The sequence below is a fragment of the Rhopalosiphum maidis genome, chromosome 4, assembly GCF_003676215.2.
Source record: "Rhopalosiphum maidis isolate BTI-1 chromosome 4, ASM367621v3, whole genome shotgun sequence".
Lineage (NCBI taxonomy): Eukaryota > Metazoa > Arthropoda > Insecta > Hemiptera > Aphididae > Rhopalosiphum > Rhopalosiphum maidis.
The window spans coordinates 1229707-1245676 of NC_040880.1; the positions used below are offsets into that span (position 1 = coordinate 1229707).

A 15970-nucleotide genomic window follows, 5' to 3' on the forward strand; every position below is an offset into this window, starting at 1 on the left:
CAGAAATGTATCTTATTGAATATAAATAATACTTATTATTCTCTTCTTATTTTCTAATAAGTTATAATATACGTACAAAAATAATGTTCAAAAATGTATTTATAGAACATAGTTTGGTTGATAAATAAATACTTAATTAATATGGTAGAATTAATGCGAGTTTGAAATTATTCTTAACTTTAAACATGACAAAAATGTACAGCTATATCTATACTTAAAGACTGGTCAACCGTAGAATGATTATTATAAATAACTATAACAGTTTATGAGAATTTATAATTATTAATTTATAATATTTAAAAAAGTGTTCCTATTCAGACAATAAAATTAATTGATATTATTAATGTTGTCACTTGTTAGACCTCCTTTGCTTACATCAATCAAGGTTATTCGTAAATATTATTATTGTAATATTATCTCGACATTTGTATGAATTCATGATTATTTTTAAATGTGTAGGTATATCAATATTTAATATTAATATTATATGATATACTAAGTGCAAGAATACGTCATTCAATCCCCATAATTAGCATTACTTAACATACTTTTCATACATAAATTTAGTAAAAGTATTAAGTTAAAAACAAGAATACTTAAAAAACATATAAAATAGTAAATAAATGTTCCCTAACGCCACTCTCTTCTAGGATTCTAAGATAAAGTGTGTAGCAAGTTTTATGTCTAGGTCTTGTAAGAGTTTATCAATAAGTATGTATAATAATGTAGTATGTGATAGTCATGCATTAAAAATATACATTGAGCAGAAAATAAAAGTATGAAGTTTGTTTTCATGTAGGGAATATGTGAACGGATCTTATATTCTTACGGATTTCACGGATGGATGTTATGTTCAACGTTTTTAAGTCGTGTTTACCCAACAAAAATGATATGTGTATTATTTTTGTATATAAGTTATAGATACATATTCAAAATCTGATCAAATAAGAAAAAAAAATCATAAATTTATGTCTCAGTGTATAGAAAGAAAAAAATAGTTAAGTTTTGAAAAGTATATACACGACAGTTTACGGGGTAGGTACAAGGTACTTGAAAAATAATTATTTGTTTTATTATTAATTTCGTCTATTTATGGATGATTTTATTGATCATATTTTTGATAGCTAAAAAATAATAAACTAAATAATAATAAATTGAAGAAATGTTTTTTAATATTAGTATTACACATTTTTTAAATTAAAAGCAACATAATTTTGAACAATTTCTCAGGTGGTTTGGTTAAAATTTTAATTTATATATTATGTATGCTCGTAAATACTCGTGTTGAATAGCTTTGTATATGCGTGCTGTATCTACTTGTAAATAAAAAAAACGTATCAAATTATATCGATGTGTCATCGTATATATCTATAATTACTAGGGCTCAAATTTATATGTATTTATGAAACCAAAATATGTATTTACTGTTAGCAAAATATGTACATAAATATGTGCTCAAAATATTAAAATATGTATTTTACTAATATGATTTATTTATTAATATTTAATTATATAATATATCCATATGAGTTTCTAAATGAACAAATTGTCAAAATATCTAGGAAAAAATGGAATTATTTTGAGAAATATGTAAAAACATGTGCTTATGGCAAAATATGTAAAAATATGTAAAATAAAATATAATTAATTTCAATGGAAACCCCTTGAAACGAATTTATCACTCACTTAAATTAATTCATCAAGTAGTGAAAATATGTATTTACATATAAATCCGAGCCCTAATAATTACAATATTATTTTTGATTTGTATGTTTTATTTGTGTATTAGTTATAGTTCAAAAACATTAAAATTAATTTTACGATTTGCTATTCGTAAATTAGCTAAACATTTTTTATAAGAAAAAAATACTTTAATATAAATTATTTTCTTATATCGACTAATGTCTATTTGTTAGACTCACAAACTTCTGATTAATATACAAACTATACAGTTTCATAACACTAATTAATATAAATAACTCGTATAGGTGTAGGTATATAGTTTATATTTCATGCTAATTACTAGAGGTATATGAATGGGAGATATCGTGATAAACATATCTGAAATTTGAATTCCCAGATTAGTGTAATAATATGTAATCTTAAATTTCTTATATAGTTATATAATTTATAATTGAAATAAAGACTATTTTTTAGAAGCGCTGGTTGAGATATATATTCGGGAAGTGATGGGGATAGAAAATGGGAACTATCCTTTAATTGCATGCTTCTACGTAATGCCTTCTTTTATGGTATTTTATGGTACTATATAGTACATATGGTACATATATGTAGACAAATGTAGACAAATTACATAATACAAATAAAGTTATTGCTGTAAATTGTATTTAGTTCAGAATTTCTTAGTTTGATGTTAGTAAAATTTAAATAAGAATCTTACAATATTATATTTACTTCCAATGTTAAAATCTAACTTTAGTGATGTTTATTCTAATTTAAACCTTGTAGAAAAACATGCGATTACTCAGTACTTGGGAAATTGTATTATGTGCAGATATCTGTTATTATAGGAATAACATTAAAAATGTATGTAGGTAGGTATTGATCTTAACTTGTAATATTTTTTTCTTCAGATTATTCAATTTCAAAATACAAATAACCTCGGCTCTTTCATCTTCTTTCGTTCTAACGCGATGAATGATGATTTCATAGAACTTTCCTGTATGATATTTACAGTTGAGCCTTATAATATACTCAATACTCATACTTCTATAAATACGATATATTATAATGCATTAATTCAATATTGACATAGTGTGTGTGATTCATCACTAATAAAGATAACATTGCGAATACGTATTGATTAAATTTTAATCGTTTATTCATAACATTTTAATATTATTTACTGAAATATAAACATTACAAGTAAAACACAATATTCTAATAAATTAGCATCATATATATATATATAAAAATATTGTTATACCGTATACAAATAATTTAATCGTATAGTTAAAAATATAAAATTAAAATTAAGTCGCTTATAGGAAACCGTTGTTGCGAAATGTGATATTGAGTACCTACGTTCGCATTTGTGCACTCAAATAATATTATTATGTTAATATAATCCCGAGAGAGTATATTACCATTATTATACGATTGAAAGCAATGATGTCGGACGCGCAAAAACTACCAAATACATAGTTTATAATAATAATAATAATAATAATAATAATAATACAAATAAATATAGGTTCGTGGACGTTGGGTTGACGAGGTCACATAGGCGTGACCCTAAAAAAATCAAAATTATAAAAACAATAATATGTCAGTTTGTTGTCATATTTTCATTTAAATGTTTGCGGGAGTGGACTGTTGTTGGCCAGTTACACCATTTGAAGCAGTGTTGGTTCCGGTGTTGTTAGACTGGTTAAGGTTCAGTCCCATGGCGTGGACCAACCAAGTGACGCCCTGCACGGCCGTCTCTCCAAATGCCTGTATTAACGCCTCTTCACTGGGGTCTACACCTTCTTCTTCACTCTCTTCTTCACCCGATTCCGTGCTATTGTTGGACTGCTCTTCCGGTATATCGATTACTCTATATTGTGAAGAAAAAACGTGAAGAATTTAAACATTATATTAATATTTACATTTTACGAACAATGTGAAAATACGTCTATATAGGAAATGTCACATTATTATTTTATGGTGTATTAGCAGGACGCTAAGATACTTTTCATATGCCATTTATAAAACTCTATTGGCTGATCACAGTCTTTAGCCCTAAAAGATGGCTATTTTAGTAACCCGAGCATATTAGGGGGACTTAGAATTTAATTTTTAGACGAGTCTTGTATATTTAAGATAATTTTATAGCACCAATGACAAATTATCATAGGGTCTACTAGTATAATAGTTGGAAATTAATAATATTTAATTAAAAATAAATCATTAATTGAAAACTAATTACTCAAAGAATTTGTAAGAAAGTATTTTATAATGAGGTTTACATAAATATAATCGTACAAATAGTATTGATATTATTACGGTTCTAATATAATGTTATCGTCATAAATTAAAAAAATAAACTTCCTTAAAATGTTTGGTAAAGTTTAATATTCTGTTATTATAAAATTGGATAAATGTATACTTAAATACATGGTATGTAAATAATAAATTAATTATAAGAGAAAATATTTAACGTATAATACTAAAGTTATATTTAATCTAACTACAGTAGAGTTTCGAATGTCTCGATAATCTGAACGAGACTGTGGAAAGGGATCGTCCGGTTTGCGATTTGTTGGGATTACCTATGACTTTGCTTACATGGATCCATTTTTATGTAGTTTTTTCGACAACAATTAAATTACTATAAAGTATGACACGCGACTAATAATCGTTATCAATGTATGGAATCTGACGACACAAGTGTGTGATATGCAGTCTAAAAATCGTTATGATTATTATATTATTGGTCTACATAAGTACAATAATGGAACGGTGGCGATGTACACCCGATTGCCGTTCGGATTAGCCTGTATTCGGATTATCGAAACCCTACTATACTAAAATTCTATGTCTTTTAATTTAAAAAACAAATATTTATTTAAATAATATTTTAAATTTAAAAAAAAAATATCCTTAGATTGTTATTTTTATCCATTATTTAAAAATGTATACTTGCAAGCAGGTAAAAAATATAAGTTGAGTTATAGACTTATAGTTACTTTATCATATCATGTATAAATTAACTTTAATAAGTAGTAATAGCTAAAGGCATTTTAAAGAAATTTTAGGGAAAATTCAATGAAATGATTAAAAAAAAAAATATTCTATAATTTCAAACGCTCGATTAAAAGTAAAAGAATCTGAAAATAACAACCTATTCTGTTGAATGGAAGTAAGCCCAATGCACGGTGGCTACGTTATAAGAATAACTATAACATTGTTCTATAATCATATCGATATGATACACCTATTTGATACTAATCACGTACCTATTTAACTGCAAGTCTCGTATTACTATTAACACATCCTTTTCTCATAACCCATCTTCTAGTCACGTTCCTGTACACTTTCAACCTTCAGCAGGCACGTAGCGTTTGACACATTTAATATAAATAGTACTAGTAAAGAAACATTATTAGATGGTTATATCTTATATAGTTTCATAGATCGAGCGCATATACTTGTCGTGGCCCACCAGTAACATTGTTGTCACAAGTTTCTGTGTCTATTCTTAGTTATATTATAGTAGAATTAACTTATACTAATCATACATAATTTAAATATTTTTTATAGAATACATTTTTTTTTATTTCAGGTACTGACACGATATTCGAAGAGTCAAGTGTATTTTTATATCTAGTAACAATAACGAAAACCGTTTATATTATTATTGAAAATAAAATTAAGTGTTAATTGTCAGTATCAAATTTCATAATAAATTATATAATACTTTTTTTGGTTATTTAAACTAAGTAGTAAGTAAAAGAATATTAATTTATCACATAAATATATATTCATACAATTTTTAAAACTATATTATTATTCATAGATAATATCAATGATAGGTAGCTACTAACCAATCATCCACAAAAAGTTTAATTTGTATATTTTTCACCTTTTTTACATTTGCTCATTGTTTTCTATAGAGCAGATTGTAATCATATAAAAATAAAAAAATGCTCCGTTTGGAATCTAAAATATTATTTAAAATGCTACAATTGTGAATTTGTGAAGAAATATATTATATATGTATACTAGCTGTCCCCGTGCACTTATCCTATCTTATGACGGAAACAAAATTACACATATTGATCATAATTTCATCAAAATCGGTTGAGTAGTTTCGGAATGCATCGAGAACATCATACCCGTCGTACACCAATTTTTTATAAATAAGATATATTAGTTAGATATTTTTAAATTGTACTTTTTAATAATTTATTCACTCTATATTTTTAAACATTTATATAAATATCATATTTAGTATAATAAATGAGTTATAACTTTTGAACGAGGAAAATATAAAATATTTCTACTTATTTACAATAAAATTATTTTAAATGTATTTGTAATACTATTATACTAATACAACTATAAACTTGTAATTATTATATTGTATTAGTAGGTATTTATTTTTATTGAATAATACTTAGACTTAATGTGACAAACGATGCAATTGAGATTTTATAATGAAATAAAAAACTAATATTTAGAACTTTTTTTTTTGTTTTTGATAGGTAAGAAATCTTTAGTAATCCAATTATTTTTTAATATGAGTTGTATCAAAAACATGGGATGATAAAAAGTTGGTTCTTAATTACCGAATTGGTTCCCGAAATGTCTACAGCCTAAAAGTAACATACGAAATAGTTTTGATGATTTTTCATATTGATAAATGACGATAAAACTATGTTGAATCAACTTCTTTAAATTTATTTTTTCCAGATCACTTTCATGGTTATTGTAAAAATTAATATATTATCATTCTAAAATTACTGAATAGTATGTATTGGAACCAATCCGTACCCTTTATTTAATCTGGAAACCATTTCGTATTACCCAAAACATGATGTAACACGTTATAGCTGATTTATAACAGATTTGAACAACAATATACTATGCATACCTATTTTTAAACTTAACACTTATGTTTGATCGATACGATGATATATTATGTACCCATATTATATTAGGCTAAACAATTTTAATTCGCTTTCACATATTTTATAAATTGAGAAAAAATGAACTTTTGTATTAAAGCATATACTTACGTAGAGTTGAAAATTAATCGATTTTGGTCCATTTTAAAGCATCCCATGGGAATTGAGTTTTGCACTTCATTTAATAAGGTGGATTCTAACTTTAAGCAACCGTCGAAGTCTTTTGGCGTAGATGAGTTACCCACGAATCGAGCGCACAGTTGACCGAATCCGACCAGCACGTCCATACATACGGGTTCTGGGTTATTTCCTGTGACATATAATTTGATATGTAACTTTCTGAAGGTATACGATCAATTAGTACATTGGTAATATGTAAAATAACTCGATGACGAAAAAAATTGTATTTTTGCATAACGGATAAAACGTATTTAAAAAAATAAGTTTTTTTGAAATTTGTACTCAGTAGGTTTTGTATATTTGTGACATAATCTAGAAATGTTATGAAAATACAAGATTATATAAGATTATATTATCGTTATATTAGAAAAAAAACAATGTGGTTTTAATTAGTGACTGAATGACAACTGATAAATAAAAACAGAGGTTTAAAAAAAATTGAACAAAAATGAAAGTTAATATATAGTGTACTAAGAACTAGATCGAACAATTTCTTCAGAAGCACCTATAAGGTTTCGGTCAATTACGTTTCTATTGTTGCATGAAATATGTTCATTTTCACGGTTGATTAGTTTAAGAGAAAACACGCTTTAGATAGCATTATTTTTTTCATGTTGTAAATTGTCTCATAAAATAATAAGCACATTTATTAATGTGCATAGATACATGCCAAAGATTATGATATTCTATACATTCACAATTTATTTATCATAAAATTAAAATAATCCCTTGAATTATATTACCAAAATATTTTGATATTTATATTTATATAAAAACACTTAGGGCCGGTTGCACAAAACTATATTGGTTCAATAAATAGGTATTGGTCCAATAAATTGAGTATTTTTGAATTGATAACTTATCGACCGTTAGTCACTCAATTAATTATTAATTTATAGGCCCAATTTTGGTCTAATAAGTTTTATCGGTTGAATAAAATAAAATTAACGAAAGTTTATCAACATAATAATGAGATATTTGTATTTTATTATTTTTGAATAAAATGTCAATTTGCATATAATTTTAAATTCAAAAATATAATAAATATAATATATAAACAATGATATGTGTAACGATTTTTAATATTTATCCATTGATAACACATTATATCAAACCGATAAAACTTAGGAAGCCAATAAATATTCGGATCAATAAAATAAATATTGGATGTTTTTTTTGCAACCAGCCATTAAACTTTTAGGTTTAATATATTGAATGATAAAATCAGTTTAAGTATTGTACAAATTACAAATACCTACAGCTGGTTGATTTCATTTTTAATTAAAAATTAAATTAATAACTCTTAAGCTTTGAACAATGTTGATATTTTAAAATTATTTATGGATATAATATACAAAGCAAAGGTACTTTCGTTATAAGGTAATATTTTATTAAACAACAAGAGCATTAAGAAAATTAATTGAATCTTAAACGCATGCATTGTTATCATGAATATTATATAAATTAAAAATGAACTACCTAGTGAAAATGAACTATTGATATAAGTTCATATCATGCGATCACGTATATTAATTTGTATATAATATAAGTTATAATGTAATTTACATTTACATATCAGTGGTGTAGCCAGGCCCACCTCGAAATATTAAAATATTATTAGACACCTAAACATAGTAAAATAGTTCAGGGGAAAAAAGTGTTAAGATAATAATTGCCATCATAGTATCATTGTAATTTAATGTTATTACCTTGAGACTAGGTTGAAATTATAAAAAAATTCTTGTAAATTTTCAGTTTTAATTATTAATGGACGGCGAAGGCAAAATATATTAAACCCAGTCATAGTTGGTGATTTGACATTTTTTTTTTTGGGGGGAGGGGGTGCTTGAATAATTTTACTTACCCCCTCATACAAACAAATCAAATAATATTTTTTTAAATTATTGTATATTATTATGTATATTACAACTCAAATCACGGTTAATTTAAAGCAATTTATCTATTTTGCATCAGTTAAATGCATCAATCACATTTTCGATAGCTGAAAAACTTCTTTCACATGTAGCTGATGCAATAGGTAATGAAATGGCTACTGAAAGAATTTTGAATAAGTTAGGTAATACACTTTTGTTTAACACTTTTTAGTTTTTTTTTAAAGTTTCATAGTTAATTTTATTTTATTTAGTTTCTAAAAGTAATATATTGTTTTTGAATTCTTCGCCACGATCATCTCAGATTGAATACTCATTTTTGATAAATTATATAAGCCCTGAAGTTAGTTAATATAAAAATATGTACTTAATATCACTTAATATAGGCTACTGTGATAATAAACATTTTGTATTAAGTTACTTGATAATGATCAATGAAGAATACACTTTCTTCATAGCTTAATTTAAAAAAAAATATCAACAGATATCACCAGAGAATAATTCAAAAAAAGTATTTTACAATATTTTCACATATTATAATTAAATATTAAATGTATTGAACACTTAGTGAATAATGAAAATAATTATTAATTATTTTATTTACAAAGTTTCAGCAAAAAAAGTTTTACTTACAAGATTTTGGCAATTGTTGTAAGCTAAGTATTTTATACTTTGAAGCGTATTCAATAATTTTGGGGGCTAAGCATTCCAAAAACACCTCCTAATCTTCACCTATGTATTTAGCGTTGGCATTGTAATGAATCATGACTTAATATCTGGACTATTTCGATAACAATATGTATCATTGACAATATCATTTAAGAATCACGATTATGAATTCTAGATTGTTATGAATAAAAGTGAAATCTTTCACTGTAGCTTGTAATAGGTATCTACTTATGCTGTGCATAGAGTTAAAAATTTAAAATATTGAATTGATACGGTTTACAATAATAAAAAAACAACATCATAGTGGAGAGTGGTGCAGTAAGGTTGGGATAATAAAAATGTGAAATTAAATTTCCAAACGAATGTAATTAATTATTTATCGTATAAGAAACTATAATATAATAAATAGTTAAACGAGATACATATGTTAAAATTGTAACACGCAGAGTGAATTTAGTCGTTGGAAAAGACTTAACAAATATAATGTATATAAATAATATTATAAATTAAAAGTGAATACATCTAATTGAAATATCACATACATTACCATTATACTTGTATTCATGATATTTAAATATAGACAAGGACAAGTTTTACCACATATCATTAAGATGTGGCAGTTAAATTGGGTTGTAGTGAGTGATTGTGAAGTTATAGTTGAACATTATTTTACTAATTACTATCCATTCTGATACCTAAATGATGGAATTTATTAATATTCAAAAATAATAGTTATCTATAATAATTAATAACGTATTGTGAGTTACTGCTAGATAATTACCTATCTATTCTTATAAATGAAATAACATAAGCAATTAACGTTTAATTTTATTTAAGTAAAAATTCCAAAAAGATAATTTTAAATTATATAGATTTATATTATAGGTTGATACTAGGTAATACCAACTAAGAATTCATAAAAGTATATCGTAAATTATATTGAACGAAAAATGATTTTTGAGGAACTAAATGTTTATGGTTTTTCAGTTAGTTTATTATAATTCTTTTGTATCATATGTATTTTAAATGATAAATTAACTGTATGATAAAAATAACATGATTGTATGTTTAAATGACAATAATATCTTTAATTACGAAACGAATGTATAAAGATTGCAATTAAAGGTGTAAAAAATTATAAACCAAACTGTTTTCTGTAAATTATAATGGACCGTTACTAATGTAGATATTTATTTCGTGATTTTATTATATTATAATCCTACCGGATATTATTTCGTGAAAATTGACATATTTTTAAAACACGTAAAAAATAAAATGTGATACAAATTAATCAATTATTGATGAAGTTAAAGAATGAATTAAAAACTCTTTTCATGGTACATTAACATTACCTGCATTTTATTTAATATTTTAAAAATAAGAAATTAGGTATTTATAATATTATTGTAATTAGTTTGAAATGAAAATTATATTTTATAGTACTTATTGTACACGTTGTACCTATATTATACTTAGGTCTTAGACACTTGGGACCTAACTAATGAGTAATGAATTTAATTTCAAATCTGTAGTCGATAATTATAAATTTATTTCAAAGTCATTAAGGATGCAAGAATGTCGACTGTCAACTATAATATACTTGTTAATAACAATATAAAATTCATAACACTCTAACACTAGAAAACATTGATGAAATATCACAATTTGAATGTTTAAGTCATCCATTATATTAATAAAATAACTAATTAACTTGAGTTACTCTAGTTAAATATTAAAATGGTTTGTAAGTTTATACAAAAGTAAATTCATTTTAGTTTTTTACATTAGTATAAACTATAAAAATATTTAGCAATAATCATAAAAATATTTTATTTATTAGTTACAAATATTAATATTAACAAACAATTATTGTTATTTTTACTCTCAACTTAAATATTTTTATCTAACAGATAAACATAAAGCATTAAAGAGGAGTGTCAGTGGTGGTGATAGTGATAGTGAGGAGGGAGGGGGTAAAAATCTTTATGTACAAGCAACATAAACCCAATTCATTAATTTTTGTTATTTATTTTACATTTTATTTATGAAATGTGTATTTTTAGTTATAAAGTTAGTTTTATAAATTTATCTAAAATAATATAATTTATTGTCAATATAAATAATTATAATTGTTTATTGTTACTATTAAAAATTTCTTTGCAGAATCGCCATGTAATTATGTTATAGTAGCTTTAAATAAAAAAAAATACGAATTTGAATACCTATTTACTTTTACAAATAACTTGTGCACAATTTTCTACTATCAACATTTCATAGCCCAATAGTACAATACCTTTCCATTTATAATAAGTTTTTAAATATGTAAAATATTAAATTTTAGATCTATACAATATTCTATATTGTATTATTTGTATTACATACATATTTATTGAAAATTACGAGTATATGATTTTATTATAAAAGGTTCTAAAATATAATGCACTACAAACTTATTGTAATTATCGTACACATTTATTTTTCTTTTGGTCATAATTATTTTTGTATTTTTAATAGATAAAAAAATAATAGATTATGTTTTTTTTCCGTGTAAATATTAAACTGATGGGGTTAGTTTCAAGTTTGGAAGGGGTAAATCCACTTATTGTAATTGGCGCATATGAAAAGTCAGTTAAATAAGTATACTAGGAATAATTTCGAATACATTTCCGATTCACAAAAGTCTTGATAAATTGTAAATTGAGTACTTTATTTAATAATAAATATTATAAAATGTAATCGCAGGTTCCAGGTAAAATATTAATCCAAAAATTAAAGAGTTTTTTTATGTTTATTATACCGTAAGGCATCTATGAATACTAACTAGTAACTATACTAGCCTGTAGTACTATAGTAGTTTCTACTTTTTTATGTAATAGATGAAAAAAAATGTAACTCGTGTTTATTTACCGTTAGATTAAAAAGTAATTTAAATAACATCGTTGTTCTATTCTTTGTAAACACAACCGCCATCGAGTCGATTTCGATTTCACGTGCCATTGTCAATGTCATGATGGTGTTTAGGGATTGAAGCAGTATAATATCGTAGTTTATATCTCTTCTAAGATAGTGAATGTACCTCCTACATAATATGTTGTCTGACGTATAGCCTATACGAAAAAAATGACTATATGCCATCGTCACGCCGAGCACAACAAACACAATATGCAAAAAATTCAAATATTGTCGTACAAGTGTACAACAGTAATTTTTCATTGTTCGACGGACCGTTAACAAATCTAACGTATGGTGTGTGTGTGTGTGTATGTCCCAGGAAAATCGACAGGACAATTGAACGATACAAATAATAATAACTGTACGATTATTACATGGATATGTAATAATACGTAATGAGTGGACGTGTAATGCAATTATATATTAACGGTTTAATCTTAATGATAATATAATAACATTATAATATGTTTTAGCTTACCCTTGATGACACCGTTTTGGACGTTGCCTTTACCGTAAGTCACGTTCACGGCTATCGACTCGATGTCCGGCACGTACTTGAACTTGACGCACCCTGTGAAAAAAAAACGCACACAAGGACCGTTGCAATAATAATAATAGTTTGGAAAAACTGTTGTCACAAGTAAGACGATTCGGACGATAATGTCTTTATACAAGGAACAGCCATATTATGTACGGTGAGGATCACCAGTTAATATTTTTGGAAGGCCAATTTAGGAATTCATGAATACGTTTCTAGGAATAGGGTCTATCAAAATGTAATCTTCATATTTATTCAATAAAGTTAAGGCAAAATAAAAAAAAAATGAAATCAAAACTTATGAAAACTTGACCATTAAAAACAAACAATTTAAAAAATAAATCTCTTCTCTATGGGCCAGATTAAGTTTTCGTTCACGAGTCGTCGTAATGTCACAGTGAGTATAATGTTATTATTAGGGCTCGGATTTATATGTATTTATGAAACCAAAATATGTATTTACGTTAACAAAATATGTACATAAATATGTGCTAAAAAATCAAAATATGTATTTTACTAATATGATTTATTTATTAATATTTAATTATATAATATATCCATATGAGTTTCTAATGAAACAAATTATATTTTAAATAGTAAAATTATTTAAAAAAAAAGGTGTTACAAATTATAAAATATAAATAAAAAAAGGTAAACAATTTTAATTATCTTGATTACAATTTATGATAACAGCTATTTTGAAACTTTGAAATTCAAAAGATCTTCGATTTGGTCGTAAAATTGCCTTATACCGACTAAATGATCTTTCGGCTTCCACTGATTTTATTGGACAGTATTGCATTTTGACTATGTCTGAAGGAGTAAGTTATATTATCTACCGTAGATTAAGTCCAATAATTGGTATTATTTTGTTACTATTTTGTACTTTTAGAAATATGGGAAATTGTCTGTATTAAAAAATACAATCGTACATAATTAATAATTATTAAAAAATCGTAAATGAACAAATTGTCAAAATAGGAAAAAATGGAATTATTTTGAGAAATATGTAAAAACATGTGCTTATGGCAAAATATGTAAAAATATGTAAAATAAAATATAATTAATACCAATGGAAATCCCTTGAAACGAATTTATCACTCACCTAAATTAATTTATCAAGGCACAGTAAAAATATGTATTTACATATAAATCCGAGCCTTAGTTATTATGATTGTCGGCAATAATATAGAAATTAGCTGCAAAGCTACTCACCTGGCGACGTGGTCAAGTCTAGGAAAGGCAGACTCATTCTCAGGCAGCACACGCACGACTTGAGTTCCGGACTTTGGCACTCGCACCGTTTTTCCGGCACTTGTTTCGAGTCGGCTTTGAGTCCGCTCCTCGGCTGGATGACGCCTTCCAGTCCGGTCCATAGCAGGTCTGGAATAGGTAACCAAAAACAAACAAATACCACCGAAGACTATCATTAATGTAATATTATTACAGCATGGTGTACATTATTTTTTTTTTTAGCTTTCTCTACACAAAATCACGTAAACGCGACTTTTCGTTTTTGCCTCGCGCTCTCTCACCCGTGACGGTAGACGACGGCGGTACGTTGGCGCCAGAACACGCTGCAACGGTGCACGCCATCGCGGCCAAGGCGCACCACCACGTTGTAGTTGAACGACGATGATCCATCACGAATTGCGCGTATACGACGTCTGATATGTTATGCACACGACGGCGGTGCGAGACGATAATATTATTATGACGAGGCGACGATAATGATGAATGCAACAACAAAAACAACAACAACGACGATAAAAAACACGTCCAACACGCAGTCGATCCCGTTCTGTCTGCGGCGGCGGTCACTAAACGATACTATACCGGCAGTCGGGTCAACGGGTCACCCACTTGCTTCCCCCACCGGTTTACCACTTTCTTTTCAGGTATGAGACGAGATGACGGCGGCGGCGGCGACGGCAGCAGCAGCTCCTCCGTGCACGCGACGGTGGTTGCAGTGGCGGCGGCGGCGGTGACAATAGACGTATTATACGTATTACACGTGTTCGAAGCGAGTGCATCGACTAAAAATTTCGCTTTCTCGCTGACGCCCGCGCGGCTACGCCCGCCTTGCTTTCTATACGTACCCGGCCAGAGATTATACCACACCGACTTTCCCCGTGCACATGAATCATAATGTACTACGAAACATTTACATATTATATACCCACGACAAGATCTGTACACTTAGTATATATATATATACACGACATCGCGTTTACACTGTATAATATGTATAACATGTGATGTTTAGGATTTATCGTTCCAAAAATATTCAAAACTCTCAAAATTATAATAGTAACCATATTATTCTTTGATGTTATTAATTGGGTAATTTTGTGTGTGAAGATTTCAGCCTCATCCCCACCTTAAAATCGAATAGCCGCATATGTATGCAGCATTGAATCCAGATAAACTCCAGGAGAGGTCGAATGCTCCACCCCTGAAATTTCATTCATTTCGGTTTTTCTCGACAAATACAACTATCAATAAAATGTATCTATTAAATGTACAATACTCGTTACGATTTTATTATTTTTATTATTATTATGATCGATAAACATGCCATTTACAAATTATACACCGAAACACCCAGAACTTGTATCTAATGGTATTTAATAAAATATATTTAATTTGTATATTAATGGCATAATAACGTATACTATTTACCGAATCTGGGACAAGGCACATTGGGAAATAAGTATCAAAGGCTAAAAAGGCATATTACATCAATTCATCGATGAGGCAATTTGTAAACAAGAAAAATAATTCATCGCATAGCTAAATTGATTCAAAACTGATAAAGAATATATGTTTCTGATTTGGGTAAAACAAATAATACTTTAAAATAAAACATTTATAAGCTGCTTTATATTGTTATGTATTAAATGCATTGAATTAAGTGTAAAAAATAATAGTAACAATAAAATTCATAATGTATGACCAATAGAAAAAGTGATCCCCCCATAAAAATTGTCTACATTTAGTAGTTAATACTGCATGTCTGCATGTATTATATGTGAACGGAAACGTAAACGTTATTTAGCATAGGTAATCTATACATTATTATGATATACCACTATCAAGATATACTC

General features: G+C 26.9%; 1 protein-coding gene across 1 annotated transcript; it reads right to left on the reverse strand.

Moving 5' to 3' along the window:
• Positions 1-2826: 2826 nt before the first annotated feature.
• On the reverse strand, positions 2827-14507 carry LOC113550551. The gene is made up of 5 exons (XM_026952465.1): positions 14399-14507; positions 14079-14246; positions 12804-12896; positions 6744-6942; positions 2827-3559 (listed from the first exon to the last, which is right to left on the reverse strand). The coding sequence occupies exons 1-5, from the start codon at positions 14505-14507 to the stop codon at positions 3313-3315; spliced, it is 816 nt and encodes a 271-aa protein (XP_026808266.1). The 3' UTR covers positions 2827-3312.
• Positions 14508-15970: the final 1463 nt, after the last annotated feature.

Bases quoted from the DNA above. Each gene is read 5' to 3' on its own strand.
- LOC113550551 (XM_026952465.1), bottom strand. From the start codon at position 14,507: ATGGATCATCGTCGTTCAACTACAACGTGGTGGTGCGCCTTGGCCGCG. The intron at 14,247-14,398 runs GTGAGAGAGCGC...TACCTATTCCAG, and splicing joins GCCGTCGTCTACCGTCACGG to ACCTGCTATGGACCGGACTG. The intron at 6,943-12,803 runs GTAAGCTAAAAC...TATATGTCACAG, and splicing joins CCAAAACGGTGTCATCAAGG to GAAATAACCCAGAACCCGTA.